Source organism: Pelophylax lessonae (assembly GCF_965119305.1).
Source record: "Pelophylax lessonae genome assembly, chromosome: 5".
Classification (NCBI taxonomy): domain Eukaryota; kingdom Metazoa; phylum Chordata; class Amphibia; order Anura; family Ranidae; genus Pelophylax; species Pelophylax lessonae.
The window spans coordinates 397,294,067-397,308,981 of NC_138772.1; the positions used below are offsets into that span (position 1 = coordinate 397,294,067).

Sequence of the window (14,915 nt, forward strand, 5' to 3'; positions counted from 1 at the left end):
CCGAGGCTGCCGTCTCTGCCCGCTATAGCTGAGAGAATCCCACCGCCAGTCTATCCACCACCGCTCCTGCCAGCAGGGCCAACGAGCTGGCTCTGCACCCCATGAACATATCCTACAACCTACATAACAGCCCACATACATACTCCCTGATGCAAGTATCCTCCTCGTGGGAAATGCAGACCGGACTCCGTAAACTGCGTGAGCGGGTTCCTGAATCCATAGCAATTTGACTGCTCTGGCTCTTTGTAATTTGCGTGGGCTCGCACAGAACAATTTAAGCGGGCCCGCTGTCAGTGATTTCCAGCTCAGCATTACCCGCTCAAACGCAGCTTGCGACCCACCAGTGGGTCCCGACCCACAGTTTGGGAACTCCTGCCCTAGAGTATGCCATACTGTTTCTCAAGCAATGGCAGATTTAATAACAACAAAACTGTAGGTAGAGGTTGGGGAAGGGGGGAGAAGGGAATCAGTTGCACAGACCTTGCAGATGTTTCTTTAATTTTATCTACCAACTTTTGTGTTAAAAGTCCTAAAAAAAAAAAGAGTGATTTCAGGCTTGCCTTTCACTCAGTCTTCTGTTGGGGTATTTCAAGAGGTTTATCCTAAGCCAAATTTAGACATTTAAAAGATAAGTTTGTTTGTTTCGTTTTTTTAAATCAGACTTACCTTGGTGCCTGTCCCCCGCTGGGTCTAAAAATTAGAACCGAGCAATCAAACTTCACTGATCGCTCAGTTCACAGTGCTCTGTGAGCAGAGAGCTGGTGACTGCCAGTCACTGCTGTCAGCTCTGCCCCCCCCCCTCCCCACCACACACACACACTCACACACACACTCACTGGAGAACTGGGCTGTGGAGGGGGCAGGAGTGACTAGCTCAAGCTCTCAGTAGCTTGATGAGAGCCAGAGCCAGGTGCCGATCTGATTCAGGCTTCTGGAAGGATCCCGACCATATGGTCGTAATCTTTCCCCAGCCTGGACCGGCTCTGTGATGTCAGCAGAACGAACTGCACTCCTGTGGTCCACAACGAACTGCACTCCTGTGATCCACAGAAGAACTACAGCCAAACAAGCTTTGGCTGTACTTCTTCCTTAAACTGGATATATTAAAAACACATATAAAATGATTGTAAACCCTCACACTCTCACCCAGTGAAGGGACTGGCCTACACATGTTGGAGGAGATTAAATACATCCTCCTGCATACGGTGTACCTGTTTATCTACAGCAATATTTCCTCTACATCCAAAGTACAGAAATTACACAGGATCTCTCAGCTCTGAAAATCAGGAGGCAGAGAGCTGAAGTTACAACAATGATGAGAGCTCTGAGAGCTGATTGGAGGATAGGGACACATTCCCTTCACACAGCAAACAGGAACAGAGCTGAGGCTGTCAATTAGCTGGAGATCCCTTCGCTGTCACCTTTTTTTTCTTGTTGCTGAGGAAAACTCATCAAAAGTGCCTTGCTTATAGCAGAGGAACAAGGCACTGGACAGAAATGTCAGTGCTCTGGAGTGAGACAAGTACACACTATAGAGGGATATGGTTTGTTCATGTTTCATGTCTGAGGTTTACAACTACTTTAATGATTTATCAATGAATACAGAATCGTGCAACCTCTACGTTATGCATTCGTATGTACTATGACTCTCTCAGTTCCCTGACATTTCTGCTTACTGAATGCACTTTATTACGGGAGCTGCTGATGTGCTATACCTCTGTTTATACACATTTTGTATAGTGTTTTCTTTTATATCTCAATAAAGTTGAATTTGAAAAAAAAAAAAGAATACAGAATCGTGCATGTGTCTTTTATATCTATCTGTAGCTCAGCTTTGTTGAACCCTATAGAATAATTTTCTTCTTCCACAACTTAGAAAGCAAAATAACATTACAGGGCTCTTTTTATCAGGATGTACAATTAGACCATAGAAAAGATTAAGGGAACCACCTTGTGGTGTGTAGAAGATGAAATCGTTGGTTGTGCAATTGAAATTCTAACTGTGTCTTCTGTGTCTTCTTTCTACCAGATCAGCCTGCAGAAGTATCATAGAATAAAGCATTGTGCAGGGGTTGAGCGGACATGGAATATAATATTAGAACTACTTTGGAGACTGTTCATTCCAAGAAGAACAAAAAACTGGATTGTGCTATACCAACAAAATTGCAAAAACAAGCACTGAAACTGGGCCAACATGAACTTCCGCAATCTATTATTATTTTCCTAAGAACTTTGCTGTGGATTGAACTTCAACTATTAACCTAGAATTAGAGATATGTCTAATACAATATAACCATCAACAGGGAAAATATTGAAACACATTTTCATAATTACTTATGCAATATCTGCTTGAAAAATGATTTGGGATATAGATTAAACAACTGTATTTACACAGTATTGTTTAACTAAAAGGCAAACTCATTATAAGGCAGAAAATATTACAGTTTTATAGCAGGTTTCTTACTCAGTGGAATATATTTTTTAAAAAGCTTTTGAAAACATTTGTATTTTTGTACAAGATATTTGCATTTTATTATTTTTGTATGTATTATAGAGTTCCAGTGCCAAAGAACATATTATTCATTGTAGCAGAAACAGCTAATCATTTAAAGAGAATTTTATCACTCCGATGTTGCCAGTTTAATACTCCTGTGTTGTAATTTTAGAAAATGTTTTACTGTGGTGCACAAACAGGATCTCAGTGGTCATGTAATAAGGCCAAATCTAGAACTCAAATTATCTTGCTTACGTTGTACCTTAAAAAGAAACATTATCCCATTTGCTACAGGCCTGTGTTGTACAACGGCGTCATCCAGTTCCAAATGGAACATGAGCCTCTTGCACCCTCTGCCAGAACATTTGTTTATTGAAGCTATGGTCTTATAAAAGTCATATGAGGCCCTTTACACTTAGTATCCAATGTGAGATTTGAAGGTAAAACCTATTATGTTGTGGCATGTCTGTTTTAAAGAATGTCAGTAAACTATACCGAAAATTTGGATATTGGTCTTTCTTACTGTTACTATAAAGATACTATTAATTTGATTTGTGCTTGTGTTTCACTGTTTTTTTGCCATATGTCCAGAACATTTTCAGTGGAATGTCAGATTAAAAAATGAAATTGATTTAAATTATATTTAAAAATAAATTCTACCTCAAACTAATATTTTGGTTTTTGGTGGATGACGCAAGGTTAAAGTGGTTGTAAAGGCACAAGATTTTCTATGCATGAAGGTAAAAAACCTTCTGTGTGCAGCAGCCCCCCCTAATATTTACCTGAGCCATCTCTTGACTCCAAGGACTCACACTCCTGATTGGCTTTTGGCAGCAACGGGAGCTGTCAGTCAAAGCCAGTGAGCCAATCAGGAGATGGAGGGGGCAGGGCAGAGTCACGGCTCTGTGTGTTAAGGGACACAGAGTCATGGCTCGGGAGTGCGCCTGCTTGGGTGCCCCCCAGAGCAAGCTGGGGGCACCCAGCAGGGTGGAGGAGCGCCAGCGTGGGACCCGAGAAGCGGAGGATTCGGGCTACTCTGTGCAAAAAACACACTGCACAGAGCAGGTAAGTATAAGATGTTTGTTATTTAAAAGAAGGGGAAAAATAAAAACAAGGCTTTAAAATCGCTTTAAATATTTCTGGTACCTCTTAAGTGCTCCAATGACATGGTTTGCTATATAGAATTCCTTGCTCTGCCCCCAGTAGATATATAAACAGAATCTTCTGGTACTTGCTAAATTAGGGGTCTCCAAATTGTTGACTCTCCTAGGCCAAATTGGAAGAATTGTCTTGGGCCACATATAAAAAAAACACCAACATTAAGACCTCATTCACACTTCACAATTTTGAATTGCATTGCAATTGTGGCAAAATGTACCCTGTGTGTTTGCAATGACACCGGTGGCACGTGCAGAGACTCTTGCTAGCTAGTGCCAGTAAAGTAAATGACTGGCCAGAGCTAGAAGGGTACTGGGGTGGCCTGCCCCCTCCCCCCATATTTCATTTGAATCCCCCCAAAGCACCCTGCCCCCCCCCCCCACCCCTAATACTGTGCCTATCTGTCTCCCATCCATGCACTGTACACACAGCCTGAACATACAGCACATAGTTGAAATCCAATCTTTTGCCCAACTTTTTCTGCTCATTAGCTCGGCCCATTCACACTTCATACTTTTGAATTGCACTGCAATAGTGGCAAAACTCACCACGTGTGTTGTGGGTGCCATTTACTCTTAATGGCATCTCAACTGCATCACGTGAAGCTGACACCAAATAGAAGCTCCTGCACCTTTCTGGGCGAAAAGCCTCATGCGATACATTTTGCCACAATTGCCACGTGATTCTGTCACGCAACAATTGCGGAAAAATGCACCACATTTGAGGTGCCATTCAGAATGAATGCCACCCAAACACGTGTAGTGCATTTTGGTACGATTGCAGTACGATTCCAAATCGCAAAGTGTGAATGGGGCCTAAGGAAAGCTCATGAGCAGAAAAAGTTGGGCAGATGATTGTATCTCAACTATGTGCTGTGTGTACAGTGCAGGGATGGGAGATGGCTAGGCACAATGTCAGGATTAGATGCGGTTGAGGGCAGTGTGCTTTGGGGGGGCACAACTGAAATCTGGAGGAGCAGCTCACCCCAGTACCCTCTTAGTTCTGGTCATGCAGCACTTACTTACTGGCAGTAGCTAACGGGAGTACCTGCATGTGCTGCCGGCGCTACAGCAAGCACAGCATCCTCAGCATCCCTTCAGAAGTTCCTGGGCTCTGCTTGTTTGTACTGGCCACCATCACAGGTGCTTTAGCAAACATGTCATCCCTGAAATCCCTCCAGACCTGAACATTCATAGCTGCAAATTTACAATTTTGTGTGGGTCCGCATGCATAGCCCTCTTAGGGGTTGGACACCCCTGGGCTAAAGCATGGAATCTCAGAGAGACATAAGCAAGTGTGAGCACTTCACTCAAAACTAAAATGATATTATCTTAATTGTGCAGTACAGGACACCTTCAGGTGATTGGACACTGGCCAAAACTTAAAGTAAGTATTCCAGGTTTCGGTGAACCTCAATACTACCCATAGCCAAAACAAAGCTACAAAGTGTGGGAATCCCACCCTGTCACCAGGGTCAGTAGAACTAGTATCGCCATTGGAATATGTCCCCTCTATTCCAGTTCTGGGAACAACCCAAATTTGGGATTTTGGGGTTTTCATTTTAATTTCAAATCTCATAACAGGGAATAAGATTAATCGTGAGGGTGACTCCCCTTAAAAATGACACAGACAGCATTAAAATCCCTCTCTGTTCTGACCAAAACCAAAACAATTCTTTTCCTGAATTTGGACCTAAAACAGACCAGAAGACACACAGGACCCTTTTCCAGTGTGGACCTCAGCCCCCCTTGAGGTGTGTGAACCAGCTCCGTCAAACTCTCCTGTCATGCGAATTGGATGTGGACAAACCCGCATCCAATTTGCATAAGTGTGAACCCAGCCTAAAGCGGTTGTAACCCAAAAAAAAAAAAAATGGATCCTGTTCCTTTAAAGCATGAATAACAGCACAGTGCTTGTGCTGTGTAATTTGGCCCTTTCTATAATCTAAAATACCTGGTTAATCCTGCCTGGTGCTGCCCTCCCCTCTGTAAACTGACTATGTTTATCATTGCTGCTAAACCATGATAGCATGGTCAGTTTACGTGCCTCCGTCATCCACTGTCTCTCCTCTGTCCCTCTCTCCCTCCCCTCGCTGCCTGTCAGTTAGTCTCAGTGCTGATCTGCTCCCCACTCCTCCCCTCCTGCTGCTATAATACTAAATACTGCTAAAATAACTTTGTTTTATTCCTAGAATCTTCTTTGTTAGATTTAGTTATGTGTCCCAATGTACAGTAGGTGCTTTATAAAAAATATGCAGCTTCACACCTTATTTCAGAGCGCTGTTCGGCGCTCATGTAACTGCCTGCCTTTCTCCTCCTTTCCTCCCCTCCTCCCGGCTGATATCAGAGGGGGATTCTCAGCTCCTCCTGCTGTAGTTCTCAGACCAGGGGAGGAGAATGGCGGGTGGTCCTGTGGGCAGTGCTCTGAAATAAGGTATGAAGCTGCAAACTTTTTATAAAGCACGTACACTGGGGCACATAACTTAATCTAACACAGGGGACTCAAGAAATAAAACAGAGGCTTTACAACCATTTAAGGCCTTGTTTAAATTTGTGTTGCTCTCTGAACAGTGATCTGCGTTTGCGTGGCTCTACAGAGGACATTGTATCACCTGCTCACTGCCTGTTTTAACCTCCTAAATGCATGGCCCTTTTTACTTGAATGGGATGCATTTGGAGGGTGGTAGTGTCCACCTAACATGACAGGGTGTAAAATTCCAGCCGTAGGAAATGTACATCCCCGACCGCTGCCTTTCCAGCTAAAGGGGAGCATTTGATGGGTGGTAAAGGCGTGGCTCAACCATGTGGTTGTATTGCCTGCCCTGTAAAGGATATGGGGAGGTGTTATCTTTGGCAACTAATCAGATGTATACATTAATTTTCTATCAACCAGTAATATAACAGCCTCAATCTGATTGACAGTTTATAATTTTTGTATATTAGTTGCTCTGTGTATCAAAAGTAACAATTGATAAAGATCTCAAAGATCCCTTTACTTTGATGGGAGTAGGTCGAATCACAAATGTAAAATGTGGAATAACAAACCTTGATCAAGAAAGAACTTTGGAGAGCCAAAGTACAGAAATGAGAGACAGTCAAATCAGCAATAACAACACTTCTATGAGTTTCCTTCTTGTAACCTCAATCAGTTGTCTTCATCTGCCGACAATATTAAGAATACCAGAAAAAGGGATTTTTGTGGTAGGATGTTTTGTTATGTGGTATTGGCCTTGTTATTATTCCCAGCATTTATTTAATGCAAACATGTGAAAAACGAATAAGTATGAATACAAAGTTGTGGTTTGTATAATGATTACAGCTGAAATGAATACCTGTGGCAAGTTATAAAAAAAAGTACATATTAGATATGTTTTGTCTTTGACCGATTAATGAATCTATAAACATGTGTGGAATGGATGGGTCACCATCATTATAGGTTGTATGTTCAGGGGAAATCATCTCCTATTACATTTGAATTTAAGTACTTTGAATTGCATAAGTCTTGTCTGTCCCAGAAGGAGTGCAAATGTTGATGGATTGGCTTGCTATTAATACCAGTACTAGCAGTTTGAACAATAAATATATATATAGTAATAAAAGTATTGAGACACCTACCTTTTACAAGCACATGAACTTTAATGGCATCCCAGTCTTAGTCCGTAGGGTTCAATATTGAATTGGACCACCCTTTGCAGCTATAGCAGCTTCAACTCTTCTGGGAAGGCTGTCCACAAGGTTTAGGAGTGTGTCTAGGGGAATGTTTGACCATTCTTCCCGAAGCACATCTGTGAGGTCAGACACTAATGTGGACGAAAGGGCCTGGCTCTTAGTCTCCGCTCTAATTCATCCCAAAGGTGTTCTTTTGGGTTAAGGTCAGGAATCTGTGCAGGTCTGTCAAGTTCCTCCACCCCAAACTCACTCATCCATGTCTTTATGGGCCTTGCTTTGTGCACTGGTGCGCAGTCATGTTGGAACAGAAAGGGGCCATCCCCAAACTGTTCTCACAAAGTTGGGAGTATGAAATTGCCTAAAATTTCTTGGTATGCTGACACCAAACCAAGAGTTCCCTGGAACTAAGGGGCCAAGCCCAACCCCTGAAAAACAACCCCACATCATATTCCCCCCTCCACCAAATGATTTTAGTGCACAAAGCAAGGTCCATAAAGACATGGATGAGCGAGTCTGGGGTCGAGGAACTTGACTGGCCTAGTATAATATCAGTTCAAGTTTTTTTTTTTTCTGGTGTAATAACTTTGGAACAAAATTTGTATTGGTGCACACATATCACACATAATACACTATATTACCAAAAGTATTAGGACATCTGTCTTTACATGCACATTACCTTTAATGGCATCCCAGTCTTAGTCCATAGGTTTCAATATTGAGTTGGCCCACCCTTTGCAGCTATACCACCTTCAACTCTTCTGGGAAGGCAGTCCACAAGGCTTAGTAGTGTGTCTATGTGAATGTTTTTCAGGGGTTGGGCTTGGCTTGTAAAGGGAACTTTCAAGGCGTCAGCATACTAAGACATTTTGGACAATTTCATGCTCCCAACTTTGTGGGAACAGTTTGGGGATGGCCCCTTCCTGTTCCAACATAACTGCGCACCAGTGGACAATGCAAGGTCCATAAAGACATGGATAAGTGAGTTTGGGGTGGAGGAACTTGACTGGCCTGCACAGAGTCCTGACCTCAACCTGACAGAACACCTTTGGGATGAATTAGCACGGAAACTGTGAGCCAGGCCTTCTTGTCCACATCAGTGTCTGACCTCACAAATGCGCTTCTGGAAGACTGGTCAAACATTCCCATAGACACACTCCTAAACCTTGTGGACAGCCTTCCCAGAAGAGTTGAAGCTGTTATAGCGGCAAAGGGTGGGCCAACTCAATATTGAAACCTATGGACACATAACTGGCATGCCATTAAAGTTAATGTGCGTGTAAAGGCAGGTGTCCCAATACTTTTGGTAATATAGTGTATATAGAAAAACAGTATGTACAATATATATGTCTGCAAAAATATGTGCATCTTTTAATGTATTTGCTCTTCATATGAGTAATGTATTTTATTAAAAGAGATATATTGTTATTTTATAAATTTTATTAATTATGACTAAAAAAATAGATTGCAAAATAATTTTCATTTTTAATTAGGTAAATGTGAAATATTTTATGTTAATGTTTCATGTTTGCCACCTTCTTCCAGGCGATAGGGCGCTAGAGTAACTTCCCCGTTTTTAATTAGATTAACTTTACTACCTTGTTGTGAGTAGCCTGTGTTGTGAACAGAGCTCAACAACAGGTAAAATAGAAACACTGCTAAACAACACACATTTCTCTCTGCTGTGTACATAAGAATTTGAATTTTTAATTACAATGTTTCTGCAGACGTTTGTGGGCTTTTACTTTAGAAAGCTCAAGATTCTCTGCAAACTTAGGGTTGTGGGTGCACTTTTTATTAACTGTTTACTTGTAAAAAAAAAAAATGAAAACTGATATAAAACCTCTAAATTAAAAAAGCAAGCCTGAAAAAGAAGATTAAAGCATAAGTTCACCCTAAGGAACATGTTACATGTTACACTTGTATTTATGGTAAAACATGTAAAATGTTCTAGCTCCTGCCCTCCTATCCCCCTGATTCCCTTCACCTGTGACAGCAGGCAGGGGTTCCTGTCCCCAGTAGCATTGTAACATTTAAAATAAGACTCCCTCAAACAGCTACATCATTTATTGACTGAAATCTGTGAATGAGTAAATTACGAATCCCATCTTCCTCGGCGGCCGACAGACTTGTACTTCTCAATGATCTACGAGTGTGCTGATCAGTGCACTCTTAAGCTGGATACACACTATACAACTTTTGTTGTTCAATTTCCTTTGGATTTACCTTTAACTCTGTAGTGCAAGGGCCTGATTACATAACAATTGAAAGTGTTTAGATTTGACCTCATATTATATGGTTTTGGTAAATCTAAAGGAAAAAATTTAAAGAAGATTGTATAGTGTATATCCAGCTTTAGGCTGGCCATACACGGTTTGAATCTCGGTCGGTTCAGCAGAAACTGGCCGAGATTGGAACCGTTAATGGGCAGGCTGAATGTAATGAATGTACCAAGTTGATTGATCAACTTGGGTACAACCAGCCTGCCAGATTCTCTAGCGATTATCGCCAGTGGCTGCTGTAGCCACTCTTAAGCTGGATACACGCTATACAACTTTTGTTATTAAATTTTCTTTAGATTTACCTTCAACTCTGTAGTGCAAGGGCCTGATTACATACAAATTGAAAGTGTTTAGATTTGACCTCATATTATATGGTTTTGGTAAATCTAAAGGAAAAAATCTAAAGAAGATTGTATAGTGTGTATCCAGCTTTAGGCTGGCCATACACGGTTTGAATCTCGGTCGGTTCAGCAGAAACTGGCCGAGATTGGAACCGTTAATGGGCAGGCTGAATGTAATGAATGTACCAAGTTGATTGATCAACTTGGGTACAACCAGCCTGCCAGATTCTCTAGCGATTATCGCCAGTGGCTGCTATAGCCACTAGCGATAATCACTGTTTTCTCCCAGCGGGGATGGCACCCGTGGTTGCAGGAAATAAATTTGCGCCATATATGGCCAGCCTAAGTCCATTCACTCTTCCTCAAGTTTTCTAACCGAAAGCTGGTACAGAGACACAGGGCTGGGGGGGAGTGTAGAGGATCTGGACATTGCAACGTGATCCACTGATGCAGCAGAATTGGGCTTCCACTTATCCCTGTAAAAATTGCTCTTTTGTTGCCCAGAATGCTGCTTTATTTCCCTTGCAAGGGGGCAGCGAGGGAGCATCATCTCACTGGTCCAGATAGCAAAGCCAGCAACTCCATAAAAATAGGTAAGTTGTAAGCTAGCAATTCCATCTCTGGGAAATTATTGCTAGCAACAGGATCGCCCATGTGATATAAGCCTTATTTTGCTGTGTTCTATCACAGAGGACAGTGATCTGAATGAACCTGCATATCAAAATTGGTTCATAATGAAGAATCAGAGAGTATGCATGCCTGGAAGTAGCGTAGAGTTCAAAAAGAAACAGTATTAACTATTCCTGGGAAGCATCTTTTTAGCCTTAGTAAACAATAGGTAATCATATTCATTGATAAAAATTCAACTGACTTTTAGCCCTCATTAAAGCCTCGTACACACGCAACGAATTTCCGCCGACCGGTCGTCCGTCTTTTGTCCAGAGTGGTGTTTGTTGGTTGGAATGTGCTCTTGACTGCACATGAATTTTCCCGCACGACAGAATTCTACTTCAGAAGTGATGTCATGTGTTGGATTGCTTTGTATGTGTTCTTTCATCTCTGAGCATGCCCAGTCTTGCTCATAAGATTTTTCCCCATCGAAATCTGTACTGACAGCACGAAAATCGGACGTGTTTTGACGGTCGACAAAAATTTTATAGCCTGCACACCAGGATTTTTTCAGCCGAAAAGTCAGAGTCGGTTGTCGAGAGCACCATACCAACAAGCCGAAAATCGGCAGATCGGTCGTCGGACGAAAATTCCCGGCCGAATTTCGACTCGTGTGTACGGGCCTTAACACTGAACATGGCTTTGAAATCGTGCAACTTCATCTGAAATCGCACGATTTCAAAACCATGACTTGAAAGACATCTGTGTGGCTTCATGCACAGATGTCTATTGAGGTCGCACCGGAAATTGGCAAAACTAGTGCAGGAACTTCCCAACAACCAATAGGAATGGTGCCATTGCCGGCAATGGGCTGCGACTTGTCATGGGATTCGACCTGTCAAATCACATGACAAATCGCTTCAGTGTAAACAAGGGCTTACACTGATTTTAAAATGTATCACAATGTGGTAGAATGTGTCACAGCATCATTTGCTGAAGAGTTCTACAATATCAGAAGCTAGACTATATACTACACATGGAGGCTGATTACTGAGTTTTTGCAGTAGGTTTCTTCACAGGCCCACATAAACTGATATGAACTTATGTCAATTTATAAATTTAGTTTTAGGAGTATAATTCACAATGTTTGACTGGATGCAGACAGGTGTTCACTGGACACAGAGGAATGTGCTTGTCAAAGGACTCTCGGCAGGAGGAAGGACAGCAGGCATCACACACATCTGGTCCAGTGCAGACCATCACTGGAGGGAACCAGGGTAACATGAAGAACAACAGCAGTGAAGACACTCGTTAGGTGGCCTTCATAAATAAATAATAGTAGCCTTATGAGAGACCACCCTAGAGAGGAAAATGTCTGTGGAGAGCTTAAGAAAACAACCCAAGAGCAGGGTTCCAAAAGATTCTCAAAACCAGATGGCATAGTGGTTAGGTTACGATAGTCAGTCTTATCTTTTCAGGGATCAAACTAAACCAGAAGCAGAACTGTCTATGTTACTATCAAAATGCCATACCTAATAATAATAGTTTCACCTCTTTTGGTAGGAACTTTTCTGGTTTGGAACACCACTCACAAGTGTTATGTCTTTGCTAGAATTTTAAATTGTGCATGTAAAGTACTTAAAGGGTAACTCCACTTTCAAGGGGAAAAAAATAGCAAATAAGGAAAAAATAATATAGTGTATACAATTGTGACACAAGTCATATTGTAATTGAATGTTATTAAAAAGGATCTTTCCTTTTCAATCTGCAGCCGCTGTCATTTTCTGAAAATGCAATGCAATATGGCTACCTGGAGGTGTTCTAAAGCCCCCCCAGAAAAATAATTTACTGCTTTTGTGATTGGCTCACTGATTTTCAAGATACAAGTCAGATTTAAGGCATCCTCTTGAACAAAAATTGAATTTTTGGTAAAATACTCCCAATAGAAACACGTCTAAAGGTATGCAGGCCCAGCAGTTTTCCTCATTAGTGCCCTAAAGCTGCACAGCTGATTGATAATTATGAAACCACTCCCATTAGACCCACTTAGCATAGGGGCACAGAGGAACAAACAAACAGGGGAGATGAAGAATAACAAAAGGTAGGAATCTGCAACAAAGGTTGTTATAATCCTTGCAATGTACATAGATCACCCAGAGAGGAATGTTTTTTTCTCAACAAAAGTGGAGTTACTTTTTAAGCTTAATGTTCTTTTAAATCTTTTTATCTCGTACTACTAAAGTAATACTGTTTTTTCACACCCCCTCGCAACAGAGTGTAAATTGCATTAAAGTGTATGTTGCCCCAGCATTTCATTATTCCTGATATGTGCCTGCTGTACCATGTACTTGTATGAAAAGTATCCTGTTCTCTTTGATATGCTTCTTTTGCGTGAAATCCCTGGTGTTCCTGCTGGTTCCTCTGCTTTCCTTTTAAAACTGACCACAATGAACAGGAGAACACACTATGGTCAGGTCCCTAGCTGTACTGGGAACTTACCCTGCTCTCCTAAATGATCAGACTTGTCCTGACAAGCCCCCCCCCAGCCATTTACTGGGAAGATCAGTGTACTGTTGCTTCTCCTCTCCCCAGCTATTATGCAGCTGAAAACAGAGGGAGCAGAGGGAATGTGATCACTTATAAAAAAGGGAAAAAAGGTATTTATAATGGGGAATTGTGAACGCCTGTGGTATTAAAAAATCTATAGTACCAACATCCCGAGTTGATATGAAATTTGGGGGTTCAGGGATACCCAAGACCACCCTCCCAAGTGGTCAGTGGGGGGAATATAGGGATGGGAAGAAAAACAACAAAAGAAGGAAAGGGAATAATGGAAGGGAAATGGAAGTGGGACTTTAAGGGTACCGTACTCAACAATAGACAAATAGTAAAATTTATATTTTTATTAAGAAAAGCAAAATATTAAAATCACATAATAATGGTGTAGATATGATCAGTGTTGACAAGTACTCTGAATAATGTTATACACATACAGTATGAGTTTTGCAATCCTGTGATGGATTTTCAAACTTCAAAAATGCGCAACCTCGACATGTTTCGTGGTATACCCACTTCTTCAGGAGGATGTTACACACATTAGTATTTGTATCTAGTGACAACAATACAATAGTTAATAATCAAATAGCAACAGCAGTATGGCATAAATGATACAAAGAAACATAAGGGAGGAGCCATCTTACCCCGTGTTCAGAGCCAAATTGGATCACAGATCAACGGACACAGCCATCATATGCCTCTCCGGCGGACATGGGAGACACTATGTAAAAATTGATCATAGAAGGTATGCATATTTTATCATCTGATATAAAATTTAGAAGGAGTCATCACCCCCATCCCATAAATAAAGGGGTGAAAAGGGAAAGGAAAGATGAGAAAAAAGAGGGGGGAAGAAGGGGGGGAGGGGAAAGGGAAAAAGGGGGGAAGGGGGGGGGGAGAAAAAAAAGGGGGGGAAAGGAAAAAGAAGAAAAGGAGGGGAGGGATTTTTTTTCAAATCTATACACAAATAATTTGCCTTTTGCTTTAATTTGAAACTGAAAGGGCTGTTTTACAAGATGATTGTTTACCATCATTTTAAATACTAATTTTGGTTTCTGCGTTGTACACAGAGCCTGTACAATCTGAAATATTTACATTTACAATTCAAAGGGCCGGTTAGGCTGAATTAACATTTGAACTAACATTAAAGTATTAAACTTCACTTTTGCTAAAAAAAAAAAATCTTTGGAAGCTGTTGCTCTTCACTATACCCCTTGCAGGCTGATTCTAAAAGGGAGTGACTGGTTCATTATAACCCCCTGTTGTAGTGTTGGCATACCTTTTGAAATATTTCACCCTTGGCAGTTATGTGACCAAAACTGAAATTCCTGTTGAAGAGGATGCCTAAAATATGTATTTTATCTTAGTGAAGACCTATGAGAAAATCAATGAGACACAAAAGCAGGAAATGACATTTAAGGGGTTGCCAAATTGCATTGAATTTTACAGAAAGTTTCAGCAGCTTCAGATTAAAAAGGAAATTTTAGTCAACATTAAATTATAATATGGTTCGTGTGGCTGTTTTTTCAACTAAAAAGTTATTTAAAAAAAAAAAAAAAGTTTAAATAAAAAAGTATTAGAAAAACTTAATAAAAAAGGATTTAAAAAAAAGGTATAAAAATTTTTGTTCAAAAGCTATCCTCAAGACTGCAAACTTTCTGCTAAAATGACAAATTGACAAAATGACGAATCTCACAACACGAATTTCAGATGCCATTCATTTTAATGGCACCGAAAAATGCTGTGCGGTTCTGCCACTGTTGTCGCACAATAAATCAGGCTGCAATTGTTGCAAATGACATCATGCGAA

General features: G+C 41.1%; 1 protein-coding gene across 1 annotated transcript in view; it reads left to right on the forward strand.

Annotated features, from left to right (window-relative positions):
• Positions 1-2,999, forward strand: part of COLEC12 (collectin subfamily member 12) — a 220,781-nt gene extending 217,782 nt beyond the window's left edge. Inside the window, exon 10 of the mRNA XM_082259210.1 lies at positions 2,030-2,999. Within this exon, the coding sequence (XP_082115336.1) occupies positions 2,030-2,052 (23 nt within the window). The 3' untranslated portion in view covers positions 2,053-2,999. The remainder of the gene's footprint in view (positions 1-2,029) is intronic.
• Positions 3,000-14,915: the final 11,916 nt, after the last annotated feature.